Raw genomic sequence first — 14554 nt, 5'->3', positions numbered from 1 at the left:
CAAGCCAGAACAGGAGCAGCTGCTAGCATCTTCAGGCATGACTGTTGTATTATTTATACTGTATATTTCTTATAAAAAACAAAGTGTTCCAGCTCGGATTTACTCGACCACTTATCCACATATTTGGGATTAAAGCAATATTGACAAAACAACATCACCTCAGGGTCCTTTTAGTAGCTGTTGTGGGGCTTATGATCATATCATATGATATCCATTAGTAGATGCAGTCTGCCAGTTGCTGTGTAGATGTTCAAATTTCAAAATGTTAATGATCGAAAGCTTCAGAACAACTACTAAATAAACCCTGCTGTTTCTAGGCTTTTAAAGATCCCAGATTTTACACTTTCCTGTGTCTTATTTGAAAGTGTTAATCCATATGAAGATATATTTGTGGTTTAAAGTACCAAAATCCATCTCAATGTAGTTTTACATCTCCTCTCTCAGGCTTCTCTCTGGAGCTCTAGTAACAACAGGCTGGTGAGCCAATCAGAAGAGAGGAGGCTCTGAGCCCCTCAGTCTTCTGATTTTCTGAGTAATTGAATAAAAATAAAGCAGATTTCAGTTAAACACTCAGAGAAACCAAATCCTGCAAGGTTGGATGGTGGGTCCAGGTGGGCGGGGCTTGGGCCATGACTGAGAATGTTGACTGCTTTCTTGTGACATCATGAAGTTCCAGAAGTCCTGACGGCTGGTTTTAAGGCTCAGTTCCTGAATACAGGCTGTGTTCATTTCTCTGTGGACTGAGCACTTTGATACTTTCACAGTATTAAATAGGACTTAGACGTGTTTTATAATCAGACAACATGGACATCTACCTTTATACAATGTGGGACCTTTAGAAATTAACTTTGTAACTGAACTAAAGCAATATTTTTATTTAATGTAGTTTTTTTCTCTTTTTATTCTTCTGTGATCACCGTCTTGAGATTACAGGTCATCCTGAAAATGCTACATTACCCAATAGCCTCTTCTACTGCTGTTATACAAACAGCTGTTATATATTACGTCTTAAAAACATGGTGGAAAAAACAGACAATGTTCAAGACAATGATCATAATGGGGAACAGGAACAGAGGGAGCATTTGGAGCAGCATGAGGTGTGAGGCTCCCTCCCTGTTGGTTTGACCCCAGCTTGTCTCTAGGGTACTGGAGACTGAGCTCAGGTACGTCTGCTGTGAACACCTGTAATGATAATGCAGAGGTCAGTCCTTGAACCCACTGCTCCCCCTGAATGGAATAATGACCAGCAGGTCACGAGAAGCCCCGTCTATCATGTAGCCCCAAGCCAACATACACAATTAGAGCTGGCATGTTTTCTCTCCCTCCCTCGCTGCTGCTCTGTGAGAGGGGATTTCCAGATGTTCATCATAAAGCGCTACGTACTTTCCAAAGAGTTGCCTTTTTCCTCTTTCTCTCTCTGCGTCTAAGGCAATAAAATCAACTTGTGCTGTTGGGTTGGAGCACCAATGAGCGTGACCACACAGACGAGTTTAAACACCATGCTGATACCTTGGATCAAACACACCAACAGCAGCTTGTAAAGCCCTTATTTATGTGAATTCTTTTGATTTTATTATCGCTCTATCTCCTGCTACCAGGATACATGTGTCTACAAGCATTTGTTATGTTTACTCGAACTCTGCTAGACTCTGAATTTGGTGCGTTCGTGTCGGTGGGTGTCTGATTGCAATCGTGAACTCTTTCCTATGTGATCATGTGAAGAATAAGCCACTTTCAGCCGCAGTCACTTGACTTCCCGACGCTAAGGGTTGGAGTTAAGGAACTATAGCTCTGCACCATGACAGTGTGGGAGCCTCCGGCTGTAACCAGTCACCAGTGTGTCGAGTTGATGCTGCAAGGCTTCCCCTTCTTCATGTGGTAGAATTGTGCTAGAGAGGTTCAACACCAAATAATTCAGCACCTAATTAAAAATGTTATAAACAGTGTGAATCTAAAAAACTAAATTAAATGAATAAATTTTGTCTTTAATTATACTTGCACGACTTAAACAAGAACCCATATTTTCACACTTATTCCTACATAGTTAATATCTCACACTGATCTTTACAGGTCTCGTATTTTGAACTTGTATTTACGTACATACTTGTATTTAAATACATGAATTTTTACACCTGTGTTTTATTTGATGTGTTGATCCATTTGAAGATATTTTTGTGGTTACAATATGGGACCTCTAAAGGCAAGCCAGGTGACTATGGATCATAACATAATCTAGAAAGAGATAGACTAATCCTCTACTCACTCTTAATTAGTCCCTGGGTTTTTTTTTTTTTTAATAATGCAACCATCTCAATCAACAAAACAAATTTTGCATCACTGTATATTTCAGCCACAACTGATTATGTTGTTTTGGTATCTTTTGTCAAGCTGGCTAACGCTAGCTGTTGAGGCTGCACATGTAAATTATGGATAAGTGCTGGTCAGGCAAAGTTTACTGACCTCATGATTACAACCACCATGAGCGTGTGGGAGGACGTGCCAACAACACTACACACAACAACACCTCACAATCAGAAAGTTAGATTTTTTTTTTCATAGCAAATACAATGTTGTTGCCAAATCACAGATAAAACACACATCTGCAGTCACAAGCATACCTACACAGATGTGTGCATGCCTATAGTATTTCTAATGCACTCAATTTAGGTAGATGCCAAACTGTGTTAACAGATAAGGCAGATAACAAAGAGAGGAGAGGAGAACAAAGTGATTACACTGATATTTTTCAGCACTATTACCTCACACATTCATCCACATTGATATCTTCCCTGCAAGAAATGGGGCTGCAACATTTTGTTCTGCCTTTTCGTGCGTGCTGTGGAGTCCTTAAGTGATATGGAGATAACCAATCCAACCTCCCATTCAGCATGGTTTCCCGGGCCAGAGACCGGGAAATGGCAGACCACACTGCGTGCTCTCAGATGGATGCTCTGCCCAGAGCTACACACCCAAGCAACCACAAATGGACTGGGCTTGCTTATAATAAATTGGCGGAATTGGGTCGACACAAGGACTTTAAGAGAGAATCATTATCCAGCTGGGCTTTTGTCAGGATGTGGTGTTTCACTACCATTCTCTCACTTTCTTCTCATTCTGTCTGCCCATTAGCAACGTAAATGTCTTCCATATGCCTGTTTGTGTACAGCACGGCTGCCCTCTTAAAACTGTTCCCTATGCGGTGGCCTACAAATATAGCATTATGAGGAATGCGGGCAGTGAAGCCATATGTTAGTGCTGACCCATCTTGATATCTAAAAGGTCTGTGACCAACTCTGAACCAAGAAATGTTTTACCTCGGCTGTCTGGCCTGTGTTTTGAACGTTTAAAGCTCGGCTCCATCCCACCTGCTTCCCTCCCGGATTTTTGATAGCTGCAAATAATTTTCATAATTATGTCCCCTCCTGGCTCACCGTCTGTGAATGCTCCCATGTTTAAACAGGTGGAGAATTTTTTTTTCTCCCTGCTTTGTCTGTGACACTACCAAGGAAACAAGGGAGGGATAAAAGCGTACCGTATTGACATCATTTTTCACATTATTGGATAAAAACGAACACGGACGTCTCTTTGATTTGATTTCAACAAATGTCATGTTTTATATGGCATTGTATTCCAGGCCTAACATGGAATAATCTGATTCTCCTTCCCTGGATAATGCCATTACACTGACTGATTTTCTCTCCTGGCTATTTCTCATGCATTTCTCTTGGCATGGTGTCATCCACCTCAACCGTACGGCTTTAAACCGAAGCGTCAAGCACCTCCGGATTCCTCACCACTTCCTTTCACATCACATTAAAAACTTTAAGTGTGCGTGACTAATTATTTTCTCACCAGCACGTTTGGCCCCACTAAAATAATTTCTCCTTTTCCCTTACAGTTCATCTGATATCCGTTTATGCGCGCTGCACTCTCTGAATTGGGGAAGCGTGTTGTTCCAGCAAAACCTTATACACATGAGTCCAATTCAACTCACCTACGCAGAATGCTGTTATGTTTTTAGAACTTGCAGGGCTTGAGAAAGGACTCACTATTGACGCTGAGTGAAATGTAATTGCACTGTTATTGCAGCTGTCCAAGTGAAGAGGAAAGCAGCAATTTCAAGAAGACAAGATGTTTCCAAAAAGACACTTTTTGCTGACAGCCTTTCCATACGCCAACACACCTTTAGCCCATCATGTTCTATTACCCCTCTTCTCCCACCAGCCCCCCACACACACAAACAAAAACACACAGATTTTCCAAATTTACAAAATAAAAAAAACTCTTTCCAAACTACAAAACAGTGATTCTTTAGAGCTTCTGTTCAGTTTTAAAACTCGGCTGACCAGTAAAATAGTCAAAATTATTGGTTCATATTTACTTAAGCAGAATTTTATGCACATAGGCCGTCGGCACCCCCACCTGCCGACCATATTACCGTCCAAGCCTTATGAAAACTGACACGTAGTTAAGCCACACTCATAACACCTCCTCAAGCTCGCCTCTTTTTAATTGGCTTGTCATGTTTTTTCATCAGCCAGCTCTTTAGCAGTGCACTGGTGTTGAGGGAGATGATATCTCCATGTCAACCCCGCTGATGATCAGATAACAAACACACACACACACACACACACACACACACACACACACACACACACACCGGCATTGGTTAGGGATGTGCAGTCGAGTCACACGCAGATCTGTGGAACGAAGCAGTGACTGGTAATACTCATCTATAGTTAATGTCTTGAGCACAACAGTGGGCCGTACTTGAAATACACAGTATGTGTTGATTAAAGGATATATTGCATACATTTTAATTTAACATTTACGTCTGCTTTTCTTAACACCCGTTTTCTTTCTGGAGAGCAGTGATGCAGCTTGTCGAGTCGTAATAGCCACTACAGCTGAACAGAAAAAAAAGAGCTCTGTAAACAGAAACTCAAGTCGTTACAAGAAAATCCAGAGAAGAAGGTCTGATGATACTGTGGCCAGTCCGCAGATGGTTTGTGAAGTACAGTAATAAGAAAATTGATTTGATTTCACCTGATACTTCCAAGTCCTCGAAGACAACCCCGCTTTTTAAATTTTATTTCTGTTTTTTAACATTAAAAAAAATATTGGTATAACGTTGTTGTCTGGCCTTCCAGTAAACCAATGCTTTGTAATTGATAGAAAGAAAGATCATATCTTGGTGAATTATATACTTTCGTCCACTGGTGCATTGTCATCATGGAATCACACCCTCTAACAACCTGCTCCCTGATGACAGCACAAAACACAGGAGGCAGCACACTGTCAAACCACCTGCTGTGTTGAGGGACATATATTCCATCGTCTAAGTATGTGTGTGTGTGTGTGTGTGTGTGTGTGTGTATGTGTGTGTGTGTGTGTGCATGCATGCATATGAGTGTGTGTGCAAACAGGCATGCTTTGGTTTGCCCCCAAAGAAAGAAATGTTTGACTTTACATCCCTCTGTGTTACTGTGTCTTACCTGTGTGTGTGTGTGTGTGTGTGTGTCCTGTCTTGTTGAATGTGCTTGACGTTGCAGGTGAGCAACGGGACAGAGACGCAGAGCGGACGTCACTCTGTGACCGTTGAGACTCAGGTTGAGAAACAGCAGCAAGACGACAGAGACGGTTTCCAACAGGCACAGAGACAGTACAGCTCCCTGCCACGGTGAGACACCCGTCCTCCTCTCCCTTCTTTATTCCATCCGTCTGCCTGTCTGTCTCTGTCTCTCTCTCTTCCTGCCCAGTCTGTGACTTATCACGTTCATGCTGCCCTTTCTCAACCTCTTCATTTGACTTTTTTCGATTTCCATCAATTTCTTTTTCCTCTTATTTGTGCCTTTACCCTTTTTTCTCCGCACCCTCTTTAGCGTATCTCTTTGGCTACAAAGTCAATCACCACAAAGCCACTTTCAACTTGTCTCCAGACATTTAAATGATTCTTAGCAAAACTCTTTGAATGAAATCATTTAATGTGATCGCTTGGAATTATTTGACTGATATCCACCTTCATTAAGTCAATGTTGACCCTGAGGAAGTGGTGACTTTGCCTCCCCGGCCCCCAACACTTCTTTATGATTAACAGCTCTAATATCATGTTTTTAAAAGGAATTTTCTCTTGGCAGTCTCTCGCCTTACACAGCTTGAGTTCAGAGCTACAACCACTGCACTTTATCTTCTCCATCATACTGTTTCGATTCTTTTGCATATTTTGTCAAAGAGATGCCAATAAAGCTTACCATATCTTACATCTTTTCAGCCTTCGGAGGGGGAAAGGAGTTTAGGATCAGTATTTGCATTTCCTGCCATCGCACTGTAAAGTGCCTTTACCAATCCTCTGCTGCTTTCTAATCGCACTTTAATGTCAATGCAAATTGCGAAGCCAACCACCGCTGGTGAAAAATTTCCACATTTTAAGCCTCACATGTTTAAAGAGAGAGTCACTAACTTTGAGTGACTAACACGGGGATTTAAAGTTAGTAATAAAATAAACATGATTTCCTCTCTTTGTTAAATATTTCCACATTAAAAATAATCCAGTGTGAGTTTTTTGTATTTTGAAATATATACAGTTCGATCTAAAATGCTGAAAGTGAAGTCTGATTTATTTAAGTTTTGCTCCTGTGCCAATTTAAACAAAGACAGAACACTTAATGTGTGTATATACAGTACAGTATATATGTGTGTGTGTGTGTGGTCTTTTCATTCAGAGTAAGCCTACTCTCCTGCGATTCCAATCTTTCCCTCCACAAACAGCAATCACTCCTCCACAGCCTTCCTTTTTTCCTCTGCTGTCTCTGAACAGTCAAAGTCAGGTCGATTAAAACATGTTCCTCGTCTGGGGTTATGGATTTGTGATCCACATGGACCCCTAATCAATGTGGTCTGCATGAGCCAGACCAATCCATACATTCCCTTCATAGGTGTTGTCCGCCTGCATCTCATGTGATGTGGCAGTTTCCTCCAGCCCACCCCCTCTCAGTGAGCCGCTTCTCTTGGGAAAGTCGGTCTGGCCGGCCATAAAGCCGGGCGAGGATGGCCTTTGATATGCATTCCTCTCATAATCTCATACCGTCTTTTAGCAAAGAGTCGCATGAGCTCAGGCTTGACATTTGACCCCGGCTGAGGCTTTTCAGAGCTTGTAGTCTAGCGTGGCTCCTCATTAAGGAGTTGAAGACTTACATCCCCAGATTAATAACCACAATTCCCTCTAACTCCGACCAACCTCTCTTTGGAACCCCTCCATCCTGTCGTTCGCTTCCAAAACAGGAAGTCTGAGCAGTGAGCCGTTCAGCCAAAAGGGGACACCCCCTCCACACAACACACACACACACACACACATACACAAAAACTCCCAAAGAGCTTCCAGAAGAAGCCGTGGTAGCTGGTTATCTGATGACGGCCAGGCTTAGCTCGCTGTCTGGGATGTGAGGACTGGAGGAACACTAATGAAGGCTTGTTGTCGGAGCAGGATTAGCTGTGACAGGCAGTGGAGGGCGAGAGGGGGCCGGGAGAGGAGCGAGTGTGTTAGTAGGAAAGAGAGACCACTGATTAGCCTGAAAGAGACGCATTCACACACAAAGATACACACAAACACACACATGAATGTGGTCAAGATAAGGCTCCTAGCTGCGGCCTGGGTGGACTGCCAGTAGCTCTCCCGTATACCCCTAAACAACATTGTTCCACGCTATAAAGCAAACATTATTCCAGATTTGTGGACTATTTATTTGTAGAATATCGAAGCAATCGTTCCTTTGCCCATTGAATACATTTGCTTTATTTCCCTAATCATTTTGTATCTGAGCATGTATATGTGTGTGTGTGTGTGTGTTTGCTTTCTCCTCCTCCTCATAAACTCTGATTCTTCCCAGCTGTTTTAAAGAAACACACAGCGGCCGCAAATTTTTGTGCGAGCCAACTTCCTGGCTTTGTTTGTTATGTTCTGTCATTCTAAATTTACCCCGCTCTCTGCCATGATGTATTTTCCCATCCCCTCCCTCTGTAAATGTAACTAATCTACTTCGTGACATATTCTGGCGCAGGAGTAGAAGTGATAAGAGAACGAGCTCCCCCTGACGCATCAATCATTCAGCATTCCTGTGGAACAATGCCATCTCTACTCTCGAGTTGCCGCCAAAGTCTTTCCCCTTAAATCTCCCTCCTTCTTTTATCTACTTTAAAAACTAAAAAAAAAAAAAAAAAAAAAAAAAAGGTCAAACGCAGATCTCTGCCTTGTGCAACAGGCGTCCTGCGATTCTAAACAAGGCGGCTCCCTCGTGAGCAGTGCTGGCTGCTCTGTAAGCCAAAGCGGGGTGTAAATGCATGGCGGCTCGCCCAGACAGCGAAACCCAGATACGGAGCATGTGGTGGGGCTCTCTCTGCAGTCTGTCCCTGCAGCTGCCCCTCCGCCAATTACCCTCATACTTACACACACTCTACAAGCATGCATGCGCACACACCTCCAAGGAAACATAATGCATTGATGTGTTGCACACATACAGTAGCATAAATGCAACCGCATTTGTCCATGCATGCATGAATGTAGATCTGAACTCACAAAGGCAAACATAGTCACATTACATCGCCATGTGCTGCAGCTCTTCCCCTCCCCTTAGATACTGTGGACCCACAAGGGCTTCCATTAGTGATGCTGTGGGCTTTTTATTAGAATTACTTGGATAAATGAGACATAGAGAGAAAAACAAGGGAAAGTTGAAGTAGCAAGAAAGAAAGAAAAAATACTGCTTTTTACATTTCTTGTTATGCAACTGTTGTACAAGCATTGCCTACACTGCATAGATTTATGTTTGACACAAGGGGTTAATTGGAGTCGTGCCATAGTGTTGATACTTACTGCAATGTTAGATGCCCAGTTTTGTGCAGGATCGGGCTTTAATTACATCCTTCACAGTAGCTGTGTTTACTTTTTTGCATTTACTTTCTGACAGCAACGGGCTGTGCATGTACTTATTGGGCTGGAGGTGACTGATAATGTTATATAATCTATGATCTATATTATTATTTGCTGCACTTCAACCATTCACGCAGAGCGGGGATCGTAGTGAGCAGAGGGCTTACGGTGGACACGACTTGTGTTACTGAAACGCTGCAGGTTACTGTCTTCATCGCCCTTAGCATCATCTTCACTGTCAATCATTTCTGGGGCCGTCAGAGACGCAGTTCACAGCTGATCCAGATCTTGTAGTTACATTTTTGCACATCAGCTGCTGCGTAGCTTCAGCAGCTACTTGCATAGTCTCTAGCTACAGTGTAACTGCTTCATGTCAACTATAAATCAAGCGTAGGAGAATTTATAGTTTTTACTTTTGGCTCTGCCATATAAATCATCCAAGTCATTTTCTCTCTGTCAAGCTACATCACAGTACATACAACATAAGAAAGTGGATCCATTTACCTCATTTCAAGGTTTCAGTTTTAGAGAAAACAAAATAGTTTGACAGAAGAAGTTCTTTGAACAATAAATGGCCTGTTCTGTCGTTTGTTCCTCTGTGGAATGAGACTCGACTGGATAAGAAATGCCAGCGTTTTTGGCCTTAAAAGCACGCCGGGCCCCCTGTCTCCATCTGCAGCCTTGTGCATCGTGAACTCAAAAGCCTTTTGAGCACACTGTTGGTCAGTGAGGTGTGAATGGGATTTCTCTTAGCACCCCTCACACAAAAGACACTGTCACAGGTCTTCCATCGCACGTCTGCCTTAATGGATCCTAATAATGGAGGAGCAGGCTTAACACTTTAGCCAAAAACCTTGCAGTTCCCAATGATGGCTTTCCAGGGAACAGTTTCTGAAAAAGGGGAGCATGTGTGGCGGAAGGCATGCTTTTGGGTCCGTGTCTTTTTGTATGAGAGATAATATGTGTGCATCTTGGGCTGTTCTGTCAGTCTGGGGCAGTGATTGTCATCTGGGGGCCCGCGGTCCACATCCGGCCAACCAAAGCTCAACATCCAGCCCATAGAATATTAATGACTTCAGAAAATATGAGGAGAAAAAAATGTGTTCTGGTATTTAGCATATCTAGATTTTTTTTTCTTCCTATAATGAAGCAATAGGAATAGGAAACACTGCACTGTGTATGAGCCCAACCTGCATATTCTAAAGACATTATAAATCCATCTGTTAGCTTATTATTAGTGAGTAGCCCACACAACCTGATGCAGGAGTTGGGCCAACCTCACTCCTAAAGCTGAGCTTGCTTGTGCACTGAATGGCAGGAGCCTGATAGCTGAGCTTTTATTCTTCTTAGTCATTTATGAGTGAAATGCAGCTTGTGTTGTATCATGAGACAAACTCAGCTTTCATTTAGCATTTCATTTGATTATTTTTTTTTCACATGCTCTTATTTAACATTTTGTTTTATTTATTTCACATGTTCTCGTTTGTTTTGTTTATTTTTTCCCCAACTGCTCTCATTTAACATGTTTTGTTTGTTTGTTTTTTTCACGTAATAATCCTTATAATGAGGACGCATAATAACAACCTAAACTTCTCAGTCAAAAGAGGAAAAAAAGAAAAAAAAAATTGGTTTAATTAACATCACTTAAAAATCAAAAGAGCATGGTAAATGGCGCCGTGTGTGACAACAGAAACTGAATATAAATAGATAAAACAGGCAGGCCTTGGTTGCCAGAAATGTTGCTTTCAAAGAGTCAGTGGAACGGAACGGTTCACCGCCGCTTCCTGTGAGACGTCTGTACATTAAATAAAACGTTAAGTAGACCATGTCATTTAACAATGAATCTCGTGAATAGAATCCTAAGGCTGAAATACTCACATTTGGTTAATGGGAGAAATTACATTTCCCCTCCAACGCTAGCTTCTTAACATCAGGCTTGACAGCTGTTAGGCTTATTCACAAGCAGTCCTCCAAAAATTGGTTTGACAGTCAGTTCCTGTCATGCGTCTTGATAGCGTTCGTGTTTGAGAATGCAGATTCACAGGTATAAGTTGAGCCAGACATGCTGAGTCTTCAGCGTGTGTCATAGTCTTGGGCACAAGCCACCAAAAAAGTGCTCAATCTTTCAGCACCACGGAGAGCAGCTTTCATTTCGCTGGATGTCACCTGGTTCACTTTAAATCGTGGCTTCTTAGCGGAGAATGGCAAAGTCATCAAATATTGCAGAGAAATTCTCCCCTAGCTGTGTGATGAATTTATTCATATTCTCGGCGACGTTCAAGCTCACCTCCCTGATAACAAATCTACAAGTTTGTTCCTAAAGGCATCAAGCTTTTTCAGCATATCCAGCGATGATTTTTCTCTTTGCCGGTGGTCAGCTGCTCCTTTTGATTTACTTTGCTTTGAAAAAATCCACAACTTGATCCCTGTGTCCAATGAAGCGCTCTAAAGCTTTGCCCTCACTCCACGCCATCCCATGTCATTGTGGAGTAAGAGGTCACCGTGAGTAGCTTGAGATTTCAGAACGGCTGATGCTGCGTAGTCGAATTCCCTTTGATCAAGTTAATTATCTTCATTGTTTTGTTCATAACCTTCTTTCAGATCTCCACTTACTTTGGCGCACAGCATGCTTTGATGAATGAGACTGTGAAGTGCATTCATTCTGGGAGCAACATTCTTAATTCTGCTCACCAGAGCCTTGTTTGAGCCGACTATGGCAGCAGCACCATCTGCAACGAATAGGTTGACTTTCTTCTAATGACAAGCCATGTTTTTTAAATAACTCCTCCACTTTTTCAAAGACAATGTGAGTAGTGCTATGACCTCCCAGTGGAATCAAAGCCAATAGCTCTTCTTTGAAATTCCCCCCAATCAAAATATCAAAAAAGGACTACTGGGAAATATCTGTGGTCTCATCAATAGCCAGTGATATGTGTTGAGCTCTATTGACCCCATGAACACCGCAGGCAGTGCTTGAAGCAGACAGAGGTATTTGCTTAAGAGAGGCAATTATCCTGTTCATAGATTTGTCTGTGGCAAGTTCCTCCAAAGCAGTGACCATGAGCTTCTTAAAAACCTGGGCAGCGGTAAGAGCTTTGTCGTGTTTGGTGAGAACCCAGACAGTCTGAAGAGATGCACTTGTTGCCCTCTCTTGTTCTGTTAAAGTTTGATTAACAGTTCTGCTGGCACGAGAATATCCTGCTTTCGAGCTGGCTGTTTTTCAGCTCTGTCTGCTCCGGGTATGACTCTCTGGAAGTTGCATGCCTTGTGTAGTGGTGAAACCTGAGATTGTGTTCTCTTGCAACAGCGATAGTTTCATTGCAAATGAGGCATACAGATTTAGATTTACTGAAAGTTGGCATAATGAATACGTACTTATCAGTCCATTCTTCATTAAAGCTGCGGTTTTCCACATCAGCTTTCCACTTTAGGCTGTTTGGAAGTAACAAACAACAAAGGGCCTTTCTTCCTGCTTCCTGCAAGCATTTTCCACCAATCAGGACACTGCATAACAGCGTCAAAACCAGTTAAAGTTGATTAATATTTCCTTCTTCTCATTTTTTATGTATGTATAATGAGCTGCCTCCTTTTCTACTTAGGCCCAAGTATCCAGTTATCATTTTGGATTTCACATGTTTTTCTAATCAAGTCTAATCAAAATAACATTAATTTTGTAAAAAAAAAAAAAAAAAAAGTGAAAATATTTAACAATAATAGGCAATTAGGTCTAAATATATATATATATACAAACGGAGGAAGCCCGAGACGCCTGCAGGACTATTAGTTCCATATAAATATATAATACTATATTATTATATATATATATATATATATTTTTTTTTTATTTGTTTGTTTTTTGAAAGTCAGGCCACTACAGTGTCTGATACGAAAAATTCTGCTCCTTGGTCAGATGTAATCGATGACCCCTGGTGTCGGGGCTGTCAGGCAGACTGAAGATGAGTAGAGGGCAGATAACGCCATGAGGCCTGCCATTACTGTGTCTGAGCTGTAAGTGCACCCGTCTGCATCTCAAAAAAAGGAATTGAACGGATGAAAGCAGCCATTTTTCTCAGGGAGGTTTTAACATTTGTGTTTGTTTACAATATGGAACTAATAGTCCTGCGGGCGTCTCAGGCTTCCTCCGTTTGTTTCCTGTCTCTTTTATGTCTCGGTCTTTATGTCACTGGATTCAGTGTAATCAAGCGGCAGGCTCTAACAGATCCCTCTTTGCTCCACCCATGTTGCTTTCAGTATTTTAACTCAGTGCCTCTGCAACATCCCGTTTTAATCTCACAAAATGTGAAAACGGTCACATTCTCTGCTGAAGTGCAGTTTCTTTTGAATTCCCCTTCAATGGTGCTGACCCAGGGGCCAATGCAGAAAAAAAGCAACCTTTTCTGAGCAGAGAAGATAACTACCCCCCCCCCTCTTCCCTTTAGATTCAGGTGCTGTCGAAAGTGACTTACTCAACGGCACGACTGACCTCTTTACCTGTCTCTGTTTGTTTAGGCAACCTCGTAAGAACCCCAGCACAGCGTCCCAGGACTCATGGGACAAGGTGTACATGCCAGCAGAAGGATTCCAGACATCCAAGGACAACCCCCGCTACTCCAGCGTCCAGGGATCACGTAACGGCTACCTGGGAACTTCCAACTTCAACGCCCGTGTCCTCTTAGAGACTCAGGAGTTGCTGAGGCAGGAGCAGAGACGCCGAGAGCAGGAGGCCAACAAGGCCAGGCCGCCCCCCGCACAAGAAACCCCCAGCGGCAGCACCTACGACCAGACCAGAGACCGCACTCAGGCCTCTGCCTCTGCCCCAGTGAAGTCCCCACCTCAATCCAAGGGCCCCTACAGACAGGACGTGCCTCCGTCTCCTTCTCAGCTCGCAAAGCTCAGCAGGATTCAGGGTTCGGAGAAAGGGAGGCCGTTTTACTCCTGAGAGAGTAACAAAAAACTGGAAAGTGGTAGTTTTGGAATAGGACTGATTCTACAGAGCATTAACAGGGAAAAATGTAAAGAGGGCAATAAAAGTGCTGGGACTGTTGATATCAAATGTTAATATTAAAAAAAAGAAAAAAAAAAAAAAAAGATTTTTTACGATATGAACCATGATCCTTTTTAGCTGTGTCACAAAGAAATGCTTTGAGATGTTTTATTGTCGACCAATCCGGATCATTTAACCACGTTTAGAAGTGCCTTCTGGTCCACTGATGGTTCACCTTTTGTGTTCATGCTCTGCAGCTCTGACCCACCCACCTGACACATTCAGCCGAGACATCACAGCAGAAGGCGATTGGTTTTAGCCATCTCTACGTCACCACGTCTGACAGCAGTCTGACCTGAACACCATAACCCCAGGCACAAGACACAACCCGGGCATGTTTCTGTACCACTCGGGTCCCGGTGTGTGAATCAGGCTCATTTTTGCTGTTCATGGGGACTTTTCTCAGGCGCCGCTGTACATGTGTATGTGGGCGTAAGTGCTGGCAGGACTTGGCATGTAGTGACAGAGCGTGGAGGTTAAGCAGCTTGTGTGAACTGTGGAGTCAGAGCTGTGGGCTTCGGGCATGACCACTAACACCCCCCACCCCCCCACCCCCCACCCCCCCTCGGTTCAGAGAATTGTCC

At 42.8% G+C, this 14554-nt stretch overlaps 1 protein-coding gene across 1 annotated transcript in view; it reads left to right on the top strand.

The window, feature by feature from the left end:
- Positions 1-13956, top strand: part of LOC111228205 (partitioning defective 3 homolog) — a 368887-nt gene extending 354931 nt beyond the window's left edge. Inside the window, exons 24-25 of the mRNA XM_022754021.1 lie at positions 5553-5680; positions 13436-13956. Coding sequence (XP_022609742.1) covers positions 5553-5680; positions 13436-13865 — 558 coding nt within the window. The 3' untranslated portion in view covers positions 13866-13956. The remainder of the gene's footprint in view (positions 1-5552; positions 5681-13435) is intronic.
- The last annotated feature ends 598 nt before the right edge of the window (positions 13957-14554 follow it).

The sequence above is a fragment of the Seriola dumerili genome, unplaced genomic scaffold (assembly GCF_002260705.1).
Source record: "Seriola dumerili isolate Sdu_G_001 unplaced genomic scaffold, Sdu_1.0 BDQW01000216.1, whole genome shotgun sequence".
NCBI classification, from domain to species: Eukaryota; Metazoa; Chordata; class Actinopteri; order Carangiformes; family Carangidae; genus Seriola; species Seriola dumerili.
This window is presented reverse-complemented; position numbering and strand designations above follow the sequence as displayed.